The sequence below is a fragment of the Copadichromis virginalis genome, linkage group LG7 (assembly GCF_057382275.1).
Source record: "Copadichromis virginalis isolate Kocher_CV1m ecotype Utaka linkage group LG7, C_Virginalis_male_GT1.1, whole genome shotgun sequence".
In the NCBI taxonomy this organism is placed as follows: Eukaryota; Metazoa; Chordata; class Actinopteri; order Cichliformes; family Cichlidae; genus Copadichromis; species Copadichromis virginalis.
In genome coordinates this window covers 16,941,749-16,958,153 of record NC_140624.1, presented here as the reverse complement: position 1 = coordinate 16,958,153, position 16,405 = coordinate 16,941,749, and the positions used below count along the sequence as shown (strand labels likewise).

At 40.8% G+C, this 16,405-nt stretch overlaps 1 protein-coding gene across 2 annotated transcripts in view; it reads right to left on the bottom strand.

The window, feature by feature from the left end:
• LOC146704810 (cGMP-inhibited 3',5'-cyclic phosphodiesterase 3A-like) overlaps positions 1 to 16,405 on the bottom strand; it is an 85,855-nt gene that overhangs the window by 38,074 nt on the left and 31,376 nt on the right. For both annotated transcript variants that reach the window (XM_085462199.1, XM_085462200.1), the window contains exon 2: positions 109 to 159. In XM_085462199.1, the coding sequence (XP_085318325.1) occupies positions 109 to 159 (51 nt within the window). The remainder of the gene's footprint in view (positions 1 to 108; positions 160 to 16,405) is intronic.

Below are 16,405 nucleotides of genomic sequence, written 5' to 3'. Positions count from 1 at the left end.
TGCGTCATTTATAAGGTGCATGTAGGCGAATACTAGAGATCGGGGATGTAGATCCTGTTCTCTCTTCTCTCTGTCTCTCTTTTTCTTTTTCTTGTGGACACTGCTAACCTGTGATCCTCGGGAGCCTCTCTTGTGGTCCCAATCCGAACGGGGGAGCATCTGTGGGAAACAAAAACAGAAACATGTTCAAACCACAGTCCTGCACATCCTGTTTCTGTTCGCTTCCTACAACAGCAGCAGCGCCACCATAATGCAGATAAACTCTGCTCAAGCAGAATAGAAAGGAAAAAGAAGCAAAGAAGTGGAAGAAGTGTGGGGGAAATGGAAACGCTCATAAAAGCAAAAATGGGTTTTGTCTATTTTTTTCACTTTCCATTAAGCACAGACGTCTAATGCAATTTCACAGTCAGGTTTGGTTTACTTTAGCTCTTATTCACCGCCTAAGGGGCTGTTGAAGGCTGAGGATTTTTACGCTGTTTAATTACCAGCCACTGTGTCCTCCCACAGGCCTTGTAAACCCGTTTTCCACCTTCTTGGGAGTAACTAAATGCAGGAGTGCAGCGACTGTCACTGATGGTTGGTGGGCACACTGCAGAGCCAAGTCAACGTTAGCCACCCCTCTGCCCAACTGGCTCTGTTAGGGCTTTCTGCCCCATAAGTGAGAAGTCCTGAGAACCCCAGCAGGCTGCTTTGACAAATTGCTGCTGCACACACTGAGGCAAGAGGCTCCAGCATAAGAGCCAATTTGATAATTCAGGTGTAATTTACTGTGTCAGTGTAGGTCATTGAGTTGTGTCATGCTGTGAGTAAAAACATTAGGAAAACAGTGGGTTTTCATTTGCCGGTGCTGTGGGCTTGTGTGGGCTTGTGTGGGCAGCGCTGTTGTTTAGCTTTTTTTCCCCCACAGTGCTGCTTTGTTTTAAACAAATGCAATTTTAGAGTTATTGTTACTGCTGCCCAATTAGGGTAATTTAGTTTTATATATTTTTTTGCCTTCTTGTACCCATTAATGAACTGGGATTGTACCTTCTTAATAAACTGGGATTTTACCCCCACTACACTTTGGAGGCCAACAGAAAATTTGCTTTTTTATTCACAGCATTTAAATTTTTATTCAAAAAAATTTGTTAATTTTAAGTGTCATTTTTTACAATTGGGAAAAAATGCCTCGGTTTACGGCCAGGTGTACAAAATCACTGAAAAAAATTAAGCAGGTTATTGTTTTTGTTACTGGGTACTTCAAATCTAAAGTATGTGTCTTTAACATTAAATAATTAATACTCAATAAGCAGCAATCAAAAATAAAGTTTTGGTAATAAAGCTTCTGGGTATTATCTATGAACAGTTTCACACTTCATCTGCACTGCGTGGGCACCGTTTAATCACACGTGATTGACAGTGGCCAAAATAAGCAAACAACCCTCCAGCTGTCACCACACTTGAAGTCAAGTATTGCTAAAATCCAGCAAATCCTTTTTTCCATCTGAGCTCTACCTACTTCTAAATTGTGAAAAAAGAAGAAGAAGCAAAGACAGAAACTTCTCATGTGAGAAAACAGAAGCAGCTCCAAATTTGGGAGAAAGTCGCACAGGATCCATCGCTCATAGTCAGAAGTAGTAGGTTGTTTAGCAGTGAGGGGAAACAGTTTTTAAGGTCTTGAATTTAGGAGTCACAGCAGCTTTAAATTGCTTTAATAAGCAACAGCTTCGACATATTTTGTGGCAAAATGTAAAGTGCAATCTGCTGTTAAGTTTGTGGGACAGTTATTGTATCGCTCATCCTTTTAGTCAAGGTTTTCACAACAATGGGTACTGCAGCACAAAATGTGGTGACCGTGACAGAGAGCAAACAAGGTCACTGCTATATAATGTAAATCGCTCTTTAGGTGCAGCTGACGTGCCACAGTTTTACAGTTAGGATGTTGAATAAAACACAATGTGAAGGGTTTACCCAAAACATACTCTTGTGCTTTGGCAATGACTGTATGCACGATAACATCTGTGAGTTGCTTTAAACTCCTTCGAGCTTGAACATACTGTCTCATGCACTAACAGAGCTATACTCGATAGAGTACAAAAGGAAGTCAACAATCAAATGTGTAAAAGGCGTATGTTCATGCAGTGGATGTAAATCACTGTAGACAATAGTATTACCCAGTCAGTGCTATTTGTCTTATTCTTTACAGCTCTAATGACAGCTTTTCTTACAGTATGGAGCTGGCAGTAGGCTACTCTACAGTTGCGCTAGAGTCGAACTCCATTAGAAAGTCCTAGTATCAGTGAGTCTCTCCAGGCGCACACGAGTAAACAGCCTTTCTGTTTGACAATCTTATATAACCCAACCTTTCATCTCCTTGCTCTGAGAGACGGACATAGACTATACAGAAGTCTACACGCTGCCTTTGATGTGCCAAAAAAAAACCCCACACACAATACCTAAGCTGAGCACAACATTTGAGTCGTGCCGATAGCCTCTTGCGCAGAGTGACTTCCCCGGCCATAGAAGTTTATTTTTTCTGAGAGTACTCAAAAAAAAAAAGTTAATACATGTGCATGTACAGTAGCTGCTCTTCTCAAACGGTGGGTGCAGTTGGATGCCAGTATGTGTGTGTGCGTTTAACCACAGATGGAAAATCACTTATGCTTTTAAATACAAGCTGCCAGTGCTAGAATAAACAATAAGCAAACAAATGCACACACATCATCTGTTTTAAAGAGGCAAAAAGCAACAATATGAGTCTATAAGAAAAAGAACTAGATGACTAAACATCAGTGTATACAATCTACAGCAACTAGAAGAAAGAAAGTAAGTCTTGGTTTTGCTTTATGTTTGCTTTGCTTCGAAGGGATCGAGGAGAGTGGTCAAAGATAATACTTAAAACACATGAAAGGTCACTGCCAGTATCATTTCTGAAGAGGTAAAACCACACATGAATGATTTCTTAGATATCTCCTGGTTTTCGTGGACACTGTCCAGACAGCATAACACAGCTGAAGCAGTAAAACTTTCAAATGGACTTGTTTTTGTTCTAAAGCTCCAGTACACCTACTGGGAAAAATAACAACTTTGTAGAAGTTGTGCCCTTTGTTTCACCCTCTGATTCATTATTCCGGGCCATAAGTCAGAATAAGCCAGGTCTAATGGTAATAGTAATAGCAGATTACTTCACTTTATAAGATGCAGCCAGACTGAGGCTCCTTCCGTAAAATAAGATGGAAATAAGTAACAGGAACAAGTAACCACATTACACTATACATTCAGTCCTTCTTGCATTTATACTACTTGCCAATTGGAGTGGGAAGGCAATATTTTCAGTTGTGACAAAAAGCTGACACTGTCTATCTGCCTGACCCACAGGACCTGCTATTTTGGTTCCTTTATTTGCAGCTGCACATAAAGTTCAAAGGACTGGCTGAAGGTGAATTTAAACCAAAAGGGTGAGGTGGTCAGTAAAGTGACTCTTAACCAGTCACATCTCTGGTCTCGTTGCTCTGAAGGAAGTGCACCAATCACAGTGAAGCACGCCAACAATAGGTGGAAATAAAGCGTAAAGAAGCTCTTTAAGGACATCGGTCTGCATGGTGCAGAGCAGCATGGCATGAACACAAAAGTAAAATCTGCAGCCAGAGAGAGAAATGGTGTGAGTGCTATTTAAAGTACACAGCACTGATAAATAAAACCACACTAACCAATTTATATGCTCGCGTCTCAGCTATTTTAGTTTTATTTCTAATTATCTCGCGTAAATAACTGATCACATTTGACTGTAAAATGTAGCGCAGCAGGATTTGCATCATAACGCATTACAAGAATGAATAAGGATGCTCTTACACTGTAATGGGGATCAGCCAGGCACAATATCCCAACCAAGCTGTGATCTCATGGCTCAAACAGTACCAGCCAAGTAAACTCCCAACCGTCCTCAAGCATAGAGTGTTAAGAGGGCAGCTGTGTGGATTCCAGTATACAGAAAATGACCTTTCTACCACCATGGCACGCTGCCGTGCCTCTGAGGTGCTGGGCAAACACCATGGTGTCAAAGCACAAACAAACTACTGGAATATGCTTGTTGTTTCACTTGCTCCCGCCAATATCCAGCTGAGAACCACATCTCTGTGGCTGTGAAGTGGTGGGAGCTGCAGCAGCAGCACCTATAGCACCACTTTTACTGTGACTAACCAGAAGCCTCACAGTAAACACTTCCCACTGTTATCAAGTTAAACAAGATGAATTATTTTGAACAACGATATGGGTTATTTCCTTTCTTTTTTTTCATTATGTTCTGCATATTTATATAATAGTGTATTACGTAATATCCTGTATATATATATATATATATATATATATATATATATATATATATATATATATATATGTGTGTATATATATATATATATATATATATGTGTATATATATATATATATATATATATATATATATATGTGTGTATATATATATATATATATGTGTGTATATATATATATATATATATATATATATATATACACACACATATATATATATATATGTGTGTGTGTGTATATATATATATATATATATATATATATGTGTGTATATATATATATATATATATATATATATGTGTGTATATATATATATATATATATATATATATATATATATATATATATATATATATATATATATATACATAGGGCTGTTAGAAGCTGGGATGAGAAGTCGGTGCCAGCCGATCACCCTGTTAGAGAAGAGGGAGGGAGAAAAAGAGCTGTGTCCAGGTCTTTCAGTATGGTCGGGTTAATTAAGGTGCTGTTGTGAGGCCAAAAGATCAGTCTGCAGGATTTCCAGTGAGCTTGACCCAAAGGTTTAATGAAGCACCTCTGTGTCCAATTAAACTCTCACTTACGGTTAGGTCTGCAAAGTCATGAATTCACACATATGTCCGTTACACACGCACGCGAACTCGTTCATACATGAGCACACACCCACCGCCTCGAGGTCTCTGAGTATTTCCTTTCTTTATTTTCCTTTGTTCTTTTATCTGTGCACTGTGTCAAAGATATTCTGATGTCTGTAGTGTTTGACTCAGACATCCCTGCACTCGCTTTCACTCTAGCTGACATAAAGAAAGTAGGTCAGATTCTACTAAGTCTTTCTATATGAAAGCTTCAGAAATTATAGCGGCTTAGCCCTAAGGACACCATCAAGGCAACAATCAAAGAACTTTATTCTCCCTTTCATGGGTGTTAGAACCACAGTAAAACTCTACTTTGCTCGCCCTACCTTTGACAACGAGGTGTAGTCTTGTTTTACACCTGCAGGTGGAGGTATTCTCATGATTAGTGTCACGAGTACGGTTTCTCCTGGGACGCCCTTTGAAAAGTTTTGTTTGTTTGTTTTATGAGTTTTAGAGACATTTTAGAAAATAAGTATATTGTGATAACAAATATGCAATAATATCAGGATTTAATAATGGTAGCATTTGGAATATAACACAGAATTTAGACCAAATCATATAGGGGTTTTCTCAGGATAAACTTTAATATCTTAGTTATCTACCAGCTACACTCTGGACACATGATCGATCTGCTTGGTTTACCAGGGTCTTGTTATAATTTCCTGGCCCTGAAATCTAGACAGATAAAGTCCATTTAGCTCGGAGAATTGGACCCATGTTAATGATAAAAGTAATCATAATGGTGCACAAGTGTGATCATTAAGGTTTTCTTTTTACCCTGTATTGTAATCTCTACTGTCTTTTTCGTTAAGCAAGCTATCATATGACTTAAACATGTCTTTGTAAACTTTAATGAATGTGTCTTGACACAAGCTACTTTCAAAAGGATAAAAACCAAAATTAAAGGGTGATAGTTTGAACGGTATGTGTATGCTAAAGTTTAATGCGAAACTACAGCCTGTTTAGGCAGACGCACAAAAAAATTGCGATCCAAACTGTGTGGCTCCTTGTCCAGGTGACTGCAAAAACCTCACCCCACCTTCTCCTCTGCCACATCCGTCCCAAGTGTAGCAGTTGGGGAGGACTCTTATAAATCCTTCTCTGCCTGAAGGCTGAGTTGAGTGCATGGAGAGTCATTCCTATTCATGCTGGCTAATGATTTACAGGTTTTACCGTGGGGGTCAGTCATCGTGGGTCATTTGCGTCATCGCTAGAGGGAAGGGAACTATTGAGGTGGGCTGCCAAGGGCAGAGGAGGGGGCTGTGTGCGGGGAATGAGGAACATACTTTATTAGCACATGTACATCTAAATGTGTGCACACACTCTCTCGCACACATTCATTTTCCTGCAAAGCACTCAATTAATGAAGAAAATCACCAAAAAATTTTTTTTTAAAAAGCTTACAAGCTCAAGCGTGATCCGTGACATATTTCTCACATTAGTCCTGCATGTGCACACTGGCTTTTCCCTCTCCCCTCTCTTGCCTGTGACATGTTCTTACTCAGACGCTTATAATTTCAAACGTGCGGCTAATGGGATTTATCCTCTTTATGTTTCCTGGGAGAGACTTTGGCTGATCCTAGAAGAAACCCACTGTATGAATCTTTGCCAGAGATAGATCTGTCAGTCTCTGAGGGTGAAAGCACACACGACAAGGATGCCGTGACCCAGAGAAAACCTCAGTGCGGGTACCCTATATTCTGAGCTAAAAGGTTTCAAAGACAATGATATGAAATATGTCAGACAGACAGTGAAAATCTGTTCGTGAAGGCCTACATTATTGATACCGACTTTACAGACGTGTTTCATGAGTAAAATTGACACCTATTTACTTATTTTTGCTAACATTACACTGTTTTTCCTTGCTTATGAGCTCCCAGCTGCACACAGGCAACGGGGTGAAAAAGAGGGGATCTGGCTGGGCAGACCTGGCAGCCTATACCAAAAACAGCATGCCAAAGCCATTAGTGTATAATAGTACAGTCAGGATTGCTGCTGGGTCCTGGAGAGCTGAGAAGGGAGCGCAGCCCCACTTGTTTGTTTGTTTTACAAGCCTTTACTCTGTTCGGTTTGCAAGGTGCCAGTGGGCTTTGTGCGGTTTAATTCCCAACTGATTTGAACAGTGTACAGTACGTCAACAACGGTAGCTGTGCTCAGGAAACAGCACACTTTTTTTGAAGGCTTATGTCAAACAAAATCAGTTACGACATTAAAATTCATTTAAATACTTTCATTTACCATACAGATAAATAAAGCCATGGCTGTGGGGTATTTTCCCCAAAGGTGACTACACCTGCGTATTGAACAGCTAACCAGAAAGATATTCTCTCTTACATGCTTCTTACATGATCTGAACTTTCATTAGAGAATAGAAACTGTACATTTCTACTTTGTCTTGCAAAATAATTTGCATATATAATGAAGCATATGTGAATTACACATTTGTGTATGAAAGGCCAGATGACAAAAAATGTCAGCAAATGAGAAGAGTTAATCCAGCTTGCTCTATTTTGTTGCTCAGTGGTGTTTTTTAAGCCATGAAAAATGGTCTCAGACAACAGCAGGAGTGGGTGTTACAGTGTTCCACTGTAAAACCTTTTTATGAAGCCATAAGTCTGACTGGGACAAGAGGCAATATTTCTTTTGGAAGACGCAAAGTATGTCAAGCAGGATTTTCAAAGTTAATGAACAGATGAATAACAAACCTATTCCGACCTGACCTTTACATGAAAACCAAAGAAAACCCCACAGAATTTCTTAACAGGGTTATTTTTGGCTAAATAGCGATGCGTGGAACTGTACTCTTTGAAATGACTCTTATCTGGCTCGAGAATACAAATTAAGCTTTGCTGCAAGATAATTTCAGATTGGGGAAATGCATGTTATGAAAACACTAAGGGATTTTTTTGCATGCATGCCTGCATTGTGCCTCCAGAGCATACATTATTTCATCTTTTATTCACAGGTCTGACTCAGCAAGGCCTGTATTCTGTGTTCTGTCTTTACTCATCAGAGAGGGGACCACTGAAACACACAGACAAACACACACACACACACACAAACACACACACACACACACACACACACATAGACACTTTCACAGGCACAGAAACAGTTTCAGCATTTCCAGTAGGGATGGGTACCGGTATCCGGTGCCATTATGGCATAAACGGTAGTAACCAGACCGAAAAGCAGCGCATATTTCGGTGCTTTATTTCGGTGCTTTTTTTTCCTGAGATGTCATACACTTTGGATTCTAGCCAATCATTTTACCTTTGCAAGCGCAGTAGGCGGGCCCAGGTACCTGTACGTACGTTCTTTTAGAGCAGAGCTACAGGTTAAAAATGCCCAAGGCGAAGCGGTCAAAAGTCTGGCTGTACTTCACAGCAAAAGATACAAACTCAGCAGCCTGCAACAAGTGCTTTAAGCTGATACTGTGATACTGTCAAAGGAGGTAACACCTCGAATCTAATGAAACACCTGGCGACGTATAGCATTTTGTTAAAAACCGAGAAATGTGCCGTATTTGATAGCTTGCTGCGAGACCTCACACCGGGCACATCTACTGCGGGTGGGTTGCCTGTTATCGGACCCGGAGTTTGCAACATCCCCCAAAAACCCGAAGAGGAGAGTCCTGGCCCCTAGCCCTGCCAGTGTAGCAGAAATGATGAAGGATGATGATGGCAGCAGCAGCCGTTCTTCTCTGCGTGAGTAGCATAATGTTGTCCGTGTGTAATTTACGTTGAGTAGGCTAACCACGTTATTACATTAATGCATGTAAGGTGAACTAGCAAACACTGTCGTAGTTACATGCGGCTGTCTTCTTGTTTGATGGCAGATACTCCCTTCACTAGGGCTGAACGATATATCGCATTTGCGATAATATCGCGACATGATCAAGTGCAATTTTCTAACCGCAAAGGCTGCGATTATACTCTGGACATGTCCAAATTCATGGGCTGCATCCTCCTGAGGCCGCATTTGTAGACCGATTACGTCACAGCGACGCGCCGAAGGCTGTCCAAATTCGTAGACTCCTCCGAATGTAGCCGACAAATGCGTCCTCCTTTTCCCCGAATTTGAAGGATGGGTCGGGTGTGTCCTTCGTGGCCTACCATATTCCAGAATTCATAGCACGGCCCAGCCAAACTCCAGTTTCCAACAATGGCGGCCGCTACTAAGTTTTAAAATTACTCATACTAATCTTTCTGGGTCACAAAATAAACTTTTAACATATTTTCAGGCGAGAAAGTAGTTGTGTAAACATCAAATATCTGCTCGGTTTATCAAGATATCGCATATTTGCAAAAGTGCTTCGACGTTTTCGGAGGCGTCTGCTACCCACCAGCTCGATAGCTAGCCGGGAGCTCGAGGGTTACTGATGCGGCCGAGAACAGCACAACTCCCGGCACATCATTTTCAGATCACCGCGGAGTTTCGCTGCTCGGGTTAAACGTAATATATAAGTCACTTAGACAACCTAAAAATGTTATTGTTGGGCTTTTTTCAGTGTTTTGTTTGTTCGTGAGTAAATCGGTTTGGCTGAGATTAAAGTTATTAGATTAGATAAAATAAAACTTTATTAATCCCCCGGGTGGGTTCCTCCTTGGTTTTCACACAGCTGACTAAACGTCAAACAGAAAACTTATTAAACAGAAGTATGAGACAGTCGAGAATTTACACCAGTGTCTGGTTATATTTTAGATAGCATGAAGCAGACGGCCGAGTTTATTAAACTCCACCGAGACAGCGGTGACGCTAATCAGAAGGCTAGACCGTCCAATTTCACGGCCGTTTACATCCGGCCTACCCGACCGTCTGAGGACCAGTGCGGCCTCTTCAGCTTTGCCTCTGCCACTTGAAGATGTCGTGGAGGCAGAGTTGAATAGTTACCTGTTGACCCCTGTCATTGACGGAGAGGATGATCCCTTAGCCTGGTGGAAGGTGCACAACATTCACTTTCCACGACTGTGCAAGATGGCCCGCAAATATCTGTGTGTGCCAGCCACAAGTGCCCCCTCAGAGCGTCTGTTCAGCACTGGAGGGAATATAGTGACCTGCACTCGCTCATCCTTAAAGCCAGCAAAAGTAGATATGCTGGTCTTCCTAGCAAAAAACCTGTGAGCTAGGATGATTATGGCTAGCTGAGCCATACTCATTGTGCACTTTAGTTTGTGCTGTGTTGCTGTTACTTACTGCAGATAATCAAGATGTTCAGCCAGTTTTAATTTAAAGGCGTGTTTGTGTGTGTGTTTATACAATTGCTATTATGTTTGCACTTTATGTGTAATGTTACTGACTGCAGAGATCAGTAAGATGTGTGTATTTTTTATTTATTAGTTTTATTTATTTAATATTATTTTTTAATTGAATGACTGTCTAGTAGTTCACAGATGTCGAAAAACTGAGTGTGGTAAAGCCACCGATTTTTTTATGTATATTTCTGCAATCTGCACATTGCACTGACTTTCATTTTAATGTTTACACCAGGGTTCCTTGTCAGCACTTTATGCTCAGATGTTTGTAAGCTAAAAATAAACTATTGTGTATGTTCAAATATACTGTTGTGATTGAAGAAGTTAAATAAAAATGTCAGTCATCAATTCATGCATCACCTCATGTCATCATAACAGAGGTCTGTCTTCCAGGAAAGAACAGTTTAAAATTAATGTAATATAGTATTGGCCATACTATAAGATGTATTGCTTGTCTTTGTTTAATAATACAGAAGACAAAGACCTTAAAAAATAATCGCATCGCAATCGCAATATTGGGGCAAAAAATCGCAATTAGATTATTTTCCATAATCGTTCAGCCCTACCCTTCACCCTGGCCAAAAAGGCTAAAATGACCAAAGAAAAAGTGGAAAACAGTTAAACATGAGAGGTTTTTGGACAAAGTTTGTGTTTTTTCCATTGATTAAGCACTGCTTCCAGCCAAGAGTGATACCATATATGCCCTATAGCTGCAGAAAAGGCTAACATTGTTATCTTTTTACAAAAAAACAGCTGAACATGAGAGGTTTTTGGACCAATTTTGTGTTCTCCATTCTTTAAGCACCGGTTCGAGCACCGTTTAAGCACCGGCACCGTTTCAAAAGTACCGGTTTGGTACTGGTATCGGATAAAACCTAAACGATACCCATCCCTAATTTCCAGTCCCATCAAGATTCCCACAGGACTTCAGTAAACAAACAGACAGCAATTGTCCGCTGAAGCATTTTAAATCCTTTAAATGCCTTTAAATCACATCCCTACATCCTTCATAAATCACCAGTGTTCAAACATAAACGTGCAGTCGGGACAGCCCCCTTGTACTAACTAAACATGTGTGTGTGTGCATGAAAGTGTTTAAATGCCAGGCTCAGATAAACAGTGTGTATGTCTGCATGGGGAAATAAATCTTTGCTTCCTCTTTTTTGCAGGTAGCCCGCTCAGGTAGAAAAGGCTCACGTCAACCCCACTGGCAGGTTTTTCACAATTAGCTTGTAAAATAGTTGCTTTGTCAATGAAATTCCCATGGGGTACTGGGCTCTAGTTCCATGTATAGCGTGAACTAAAGGAGACAATGATGGTACAGGTCTCTGCTGAGCCTTTTTTTTTTCTTAACAAGACAAAACATGCGGCCATTAAGAATGACCCATCATGCTAATGCCTATCCTGGAAACCTGGCTTAGTGGAAAGCAAACAGTGGCATAAGTCAGGGGAGATGCCGGCTGTCCTCTGGGGAAATAAGCTGCAGGCTCTTTGAGTGACAGAAAGCCATCTTCTTCAATCACACCCTCAGTGGAGCTCACTGAGGCTTAGCAAGCAATAAACAATACATACTACCTTAAAGCTCCCTGTCTTGTTTGCCAATGTGATATATGATGTGTTAAAAAAAGACACATAATGAAGTAATGATATGCTGTCACTCTGCTGTGTAGCAGTTTCGCCTTTGGCAAAGCTACCACATAAAGCATGGTGATAATAGAGCTCAGGTGAAAAGTGACAGTAGGTTCTATGACTTGACCACCCAGAGTGATTATTCAATTCAATTCACTTGAGTTTTATTTATATAGTGCCAAATAACAATGACAGTTTTCTCAAGGTGCTTTATATTGTAAGCTAAAGACCCTACAATAATAGAAAGAAAACATAGAAAAAAAAAACAACAATCATAGGACCCCCAATAAGGAAGCACATTGGCAACAGTGGGAAGGAAAAACTCCTTTTTAACAGGAAGAAACCTGCAGCAAAACCAGGCTTAGGGAGGTGCAGCCATCTGCTGCGACTGGTTGGGGGTGAGTCGATGAAGACAGGACAAAAGACTTGCTGTGGAAGAGAGCCAGAGATTAAATAACAAAAATAATAATAATTAAATGCAGAGAGGTTTATAAACACACAGAGAGTGAAAAAGGTGACTGAAGAAGAAACACTCCATGTATAGAGGAATCCCCGTAGCAACCTAGGCCTATTGCAGCGTAACTAAGGGAGGATTCGGGGGTCATCTGATTTAGCCCTAACTATATGCTTTGTGTTACGAACTTGTATGTCCGTGTGTTTGTTTGTGCAGGTGCTGTGTTTTTGTCTATGTTAATTTAGCTGTGCCAGGGCCCTGTTCCGATTGGTGCGTGGACTTACTGCCCCGGCGTGATTGGATCCAGCTGGAGGACCCGCCCAATAAAAGGAGGCTGGAGTGCTACAGCGGGAGAGGTCCTCGCATTTCTCCTCATCACCCAGCAGTAGTCCTGTGGTAGCCGCTGGCTGCAGTATACGTGCGAAAATTGTGGAAGTGGAGTGGGTAGGGGTGAGCTGCCGTTTATTTTGATCACCCGTTTTCTCCTGTTTTTGAGTTGGTTAAGGAGGTCAGACTCTGTCTTTATTTTGACTTTATTTTGGTGAGCCCAGGAGGTGTGTACCAGTTTATCAATTGAAGATGGCCTGGATTATGATGTCATGAAGAAGACTGTGTTGCAGGCATATGAGCTCGTCCCAGAAGCCTACCGTCACAGACTATAAACACACAGAGAGTGAAAAAGGTGACTGAAGAAGAAACACTCCATGTATAGAGGAATCCCCGTAGCAACCTAGGCCTATTGCAGCGTAACTAAGGGAGGATTCGGGGGTCATCTGATTTAGCCCTAACTATATGCTTTGTCAAAAATGAAAGTTTTAAGCCTAATCTTCAAGGTAGATGGTGTCTGCCTCCTAAATCTGAACTGGAAGAGGGGATTGAAAGCAGAAGAAACTGCGTTCCATTCTACTTTTAAATACTCTGCGAGTTCAATTGGGGTGATACAGTACTAGGTCATTAAGTTAAGATGAGGCATGATTATTCAAGACCTTGTATGTGAGGAACAGGATTTTAAATTCAATTCTGCTAAATTCAAAAACGACTCTAAGATTCCTCAGTGTTCCCAGAAGTCCAGGGCAATGTCATCCAGAGTGTATAGCCATGAGACCAGTTTTCCCGTGCTTCACTCGTGTACGTTAGTTTGAAGAGGAAAAAGAACTCCACGGGACTCCGACATGAAAAGATGTAACAAAAAATGTATTCCACAGTTTGCTGGTCATCTTACAGGAGCGGTCAGGTTTAACTTATCCTCAACAAAAAAAACCTACTACAGAAGGAAAACCGTGTGGCTCTGTTCTCCCCAGCTCCCGCGTATTAACTTTTTTTCTCTCTCTCCCCCCTCCCGCACCGCATGCGCTCATTTGCATACATCCATGACGTCCGGATTTACAGTTTTTCTCAAATGCTAAAACACATTTCACAAACGTTACCACCAGGTCCCCCAATGTCCAAACACAACACCCTTCTCTAAAGCTACATAAACACAACCACACCTTCCCACTGCAAAACTCAAACTCCCACACCAAGAGAGCAGCTCGAAGCTGTCAAAACTATAAACACTATACACAGCATTACACACTACAGCAAAACAATTGAAAACACAATGCTCAATTTGTGAGAAGGTTCTTTGTTCCATAACTGCCAATGCATATTTTAGAAACTATACAGTAACGGATCGTCGTAGATCTCTGCAGAGGATTAGGCATTTAGATTTGTGAGTTTCATATGAGTAGTATAAATCTATAGAAAATCCTGCATGTACGTACACTACTGTAACACAACTCAATGCAAAAACAGAATCTATTGCACACAACAGTAATCTTGAAAACATGAACAGGGTGTGAAGTTTTTTTTATTTACGTTATTCACACCACACACACACCACAATCACTGTGCGGCATCATGTCGCTGAGCTGTTGCTCGCATCTCGTCCGTAATGATGGTGCGAGGTTGTCTTGCTCTCCCTCCTGGACCTTCTCCTCTCCCATGTTGGCCTTCTCCTCTTCCTCGTTGGTCGCTCCTCTTCCTCCTCTCATTTGAACTCCTCTTCCTCATTGGCCTGCTCCTCTTCTTCCAGCTCTTCTCAAAACAAATTTCCCACGTGTGGGACTAATAAAGGTTATCTTATCTTATCTTATCTTATCTCCCTCCTCTGCATCAAATTCCTCTTCCCCTGACTCTGCCTTCATCCATTGTGTTTGTTTGGAACCTTCAGCATACTGTGCACTCTGAACTTGCTTTTACATGTGGGTACAGCATTAGCAACAAGTGTCTTCAATTTTGAGTCATTGTGTGTAGTGAATGACACCAGGTGTGTTCCCTGTGTTCAAAGATTGGTGACTGTGGCAAGCATTTTGCATCACATGGGCTTTCATTTGAGGATATGAGCAGAGTTGTTTTGCAACATGTGTTTTAGCAAGGAAAAATGTGTTTAGATTTATGAGTACAGAGGGTTGTGTTTTGTGAATTGTGTCTTCATGTGACATGTGTTTATGGTACTGGAATATGGTGGCTACATTTAGTAAATGTGTTTAGACTACTGGTCATTTGGGTTACAGGATTGGCTTTTGTGTTTTAACATTTGAGAAAAACTGTAACTATAAACACAAGCCTTTAAGACACATGTATTCACGGTACTACGTAACCAAGCCAACACAGCAATAAAATAATTTTAGTTCCACCATAAACATGCATTTACTATTTAAATTATTAATTGCACAAACAAGTTTAACAACAGCGAAATATAAATACTAATATATATGAACTATATTAACTTGGCTCCCACGCAGAGTAAGAATCTGGCTAGAAACCACATTTCTGTAACCTCGGGTTTACCTGAATTTAGAAGGCGAAAGCTTGAGTCCATCAAGGTCTTTATGTCTTCAAGACATTTCTGTAGTTTAACTAATTGGTGTGTGTTATCTGGCTTTGTGGACAGATAAATTTGGGTGTCATCTGCATAGCAGAGAAAGTGTATGCTATGCCTTCTAATGATACTGCCTAAGGGAAGCATGTATAATGTGAACAGGTTTGGTCCTAGCACTGAACCCTGTGGAACTCCATAATTAAGTGTGAAGAAGATGCTCAATTTACATGAACAAATTGGTGTCTATTAGATAGATATGATTGAAACCACTGCACTGTACCTTTAATATCTACAGCATGCTCTAATCACTGTGATAAAAATATTATGGTCTACAGTATCAAACACTGTACTGAGGTCTCAGGTACATCCTGAGAAAGAAAGAAAGAAAGAAAGAAAGAAAGAAAGAAAGAAAGAAAGAAAGAAAGCATTGGTGAATTCAGCAACGCAAAAAGATCTGGATGTCCACAGAAGACAACAGTGGTGGACGATCCCAGAATTATTTTCATGGTGATGAGAAACCACTTCAAAATAGCCAACAAAGTGAACAACACTCTCCAGAAGGTAGGCGTATTGATATCCAAGTCTACCATAAAGAGATGACTGCATGAAAGTAAAGACAGAGGGTTCACTGCAAAGGGCAAGCCACTCATAAGCCTGAAGAAGAGAAAAGCTAGATTGGACATTGCTAAAAGAAAAAATATTTGAAAAAAAATGTTTAAAAAAGCCACCAGAGGGAAAAACATTCCCGAAAGTATGGAGAAGTCTTGGAACAGTTCATGATCCACAGCATACCAGATCATCTGTAAAACACGGCAGAGGCAGTGTGATGGCTTGGGCGTGCATGGTTGCCGGTGGCACTGAAACACTAGCGTTTTTTGATTGACAGAAGCAGCTGGATGAATTCTGAGGTTTTCATAGACATCCATTCCCCAACTCTCTGTGAATGGCACTCATGGCCATTGATCAGTGGCCTTTGTTGATCAATGGCCATGAGGATTTGCATAATTATGATGAAGGAACTGACCTCCCAGCCCATTGTTCCTTCAGTGGTGCTGGTTTCAGTCATTATCCAAATGTACTGTTGAGGTTGGGGAAACCTGCAGTCAGCTGAGACTGAAGAAGTCACTTGGATGAGTGACGAAACATTTCTCCCACTGAAAACATTTCTCGTCCAGATGAACAGAATCAACTTTTGGAGATTTTCATAGACATACTGTCTGCTCAAATCCAACTAAATGCAGTCAAATTGATTGGGCGGTGTTTC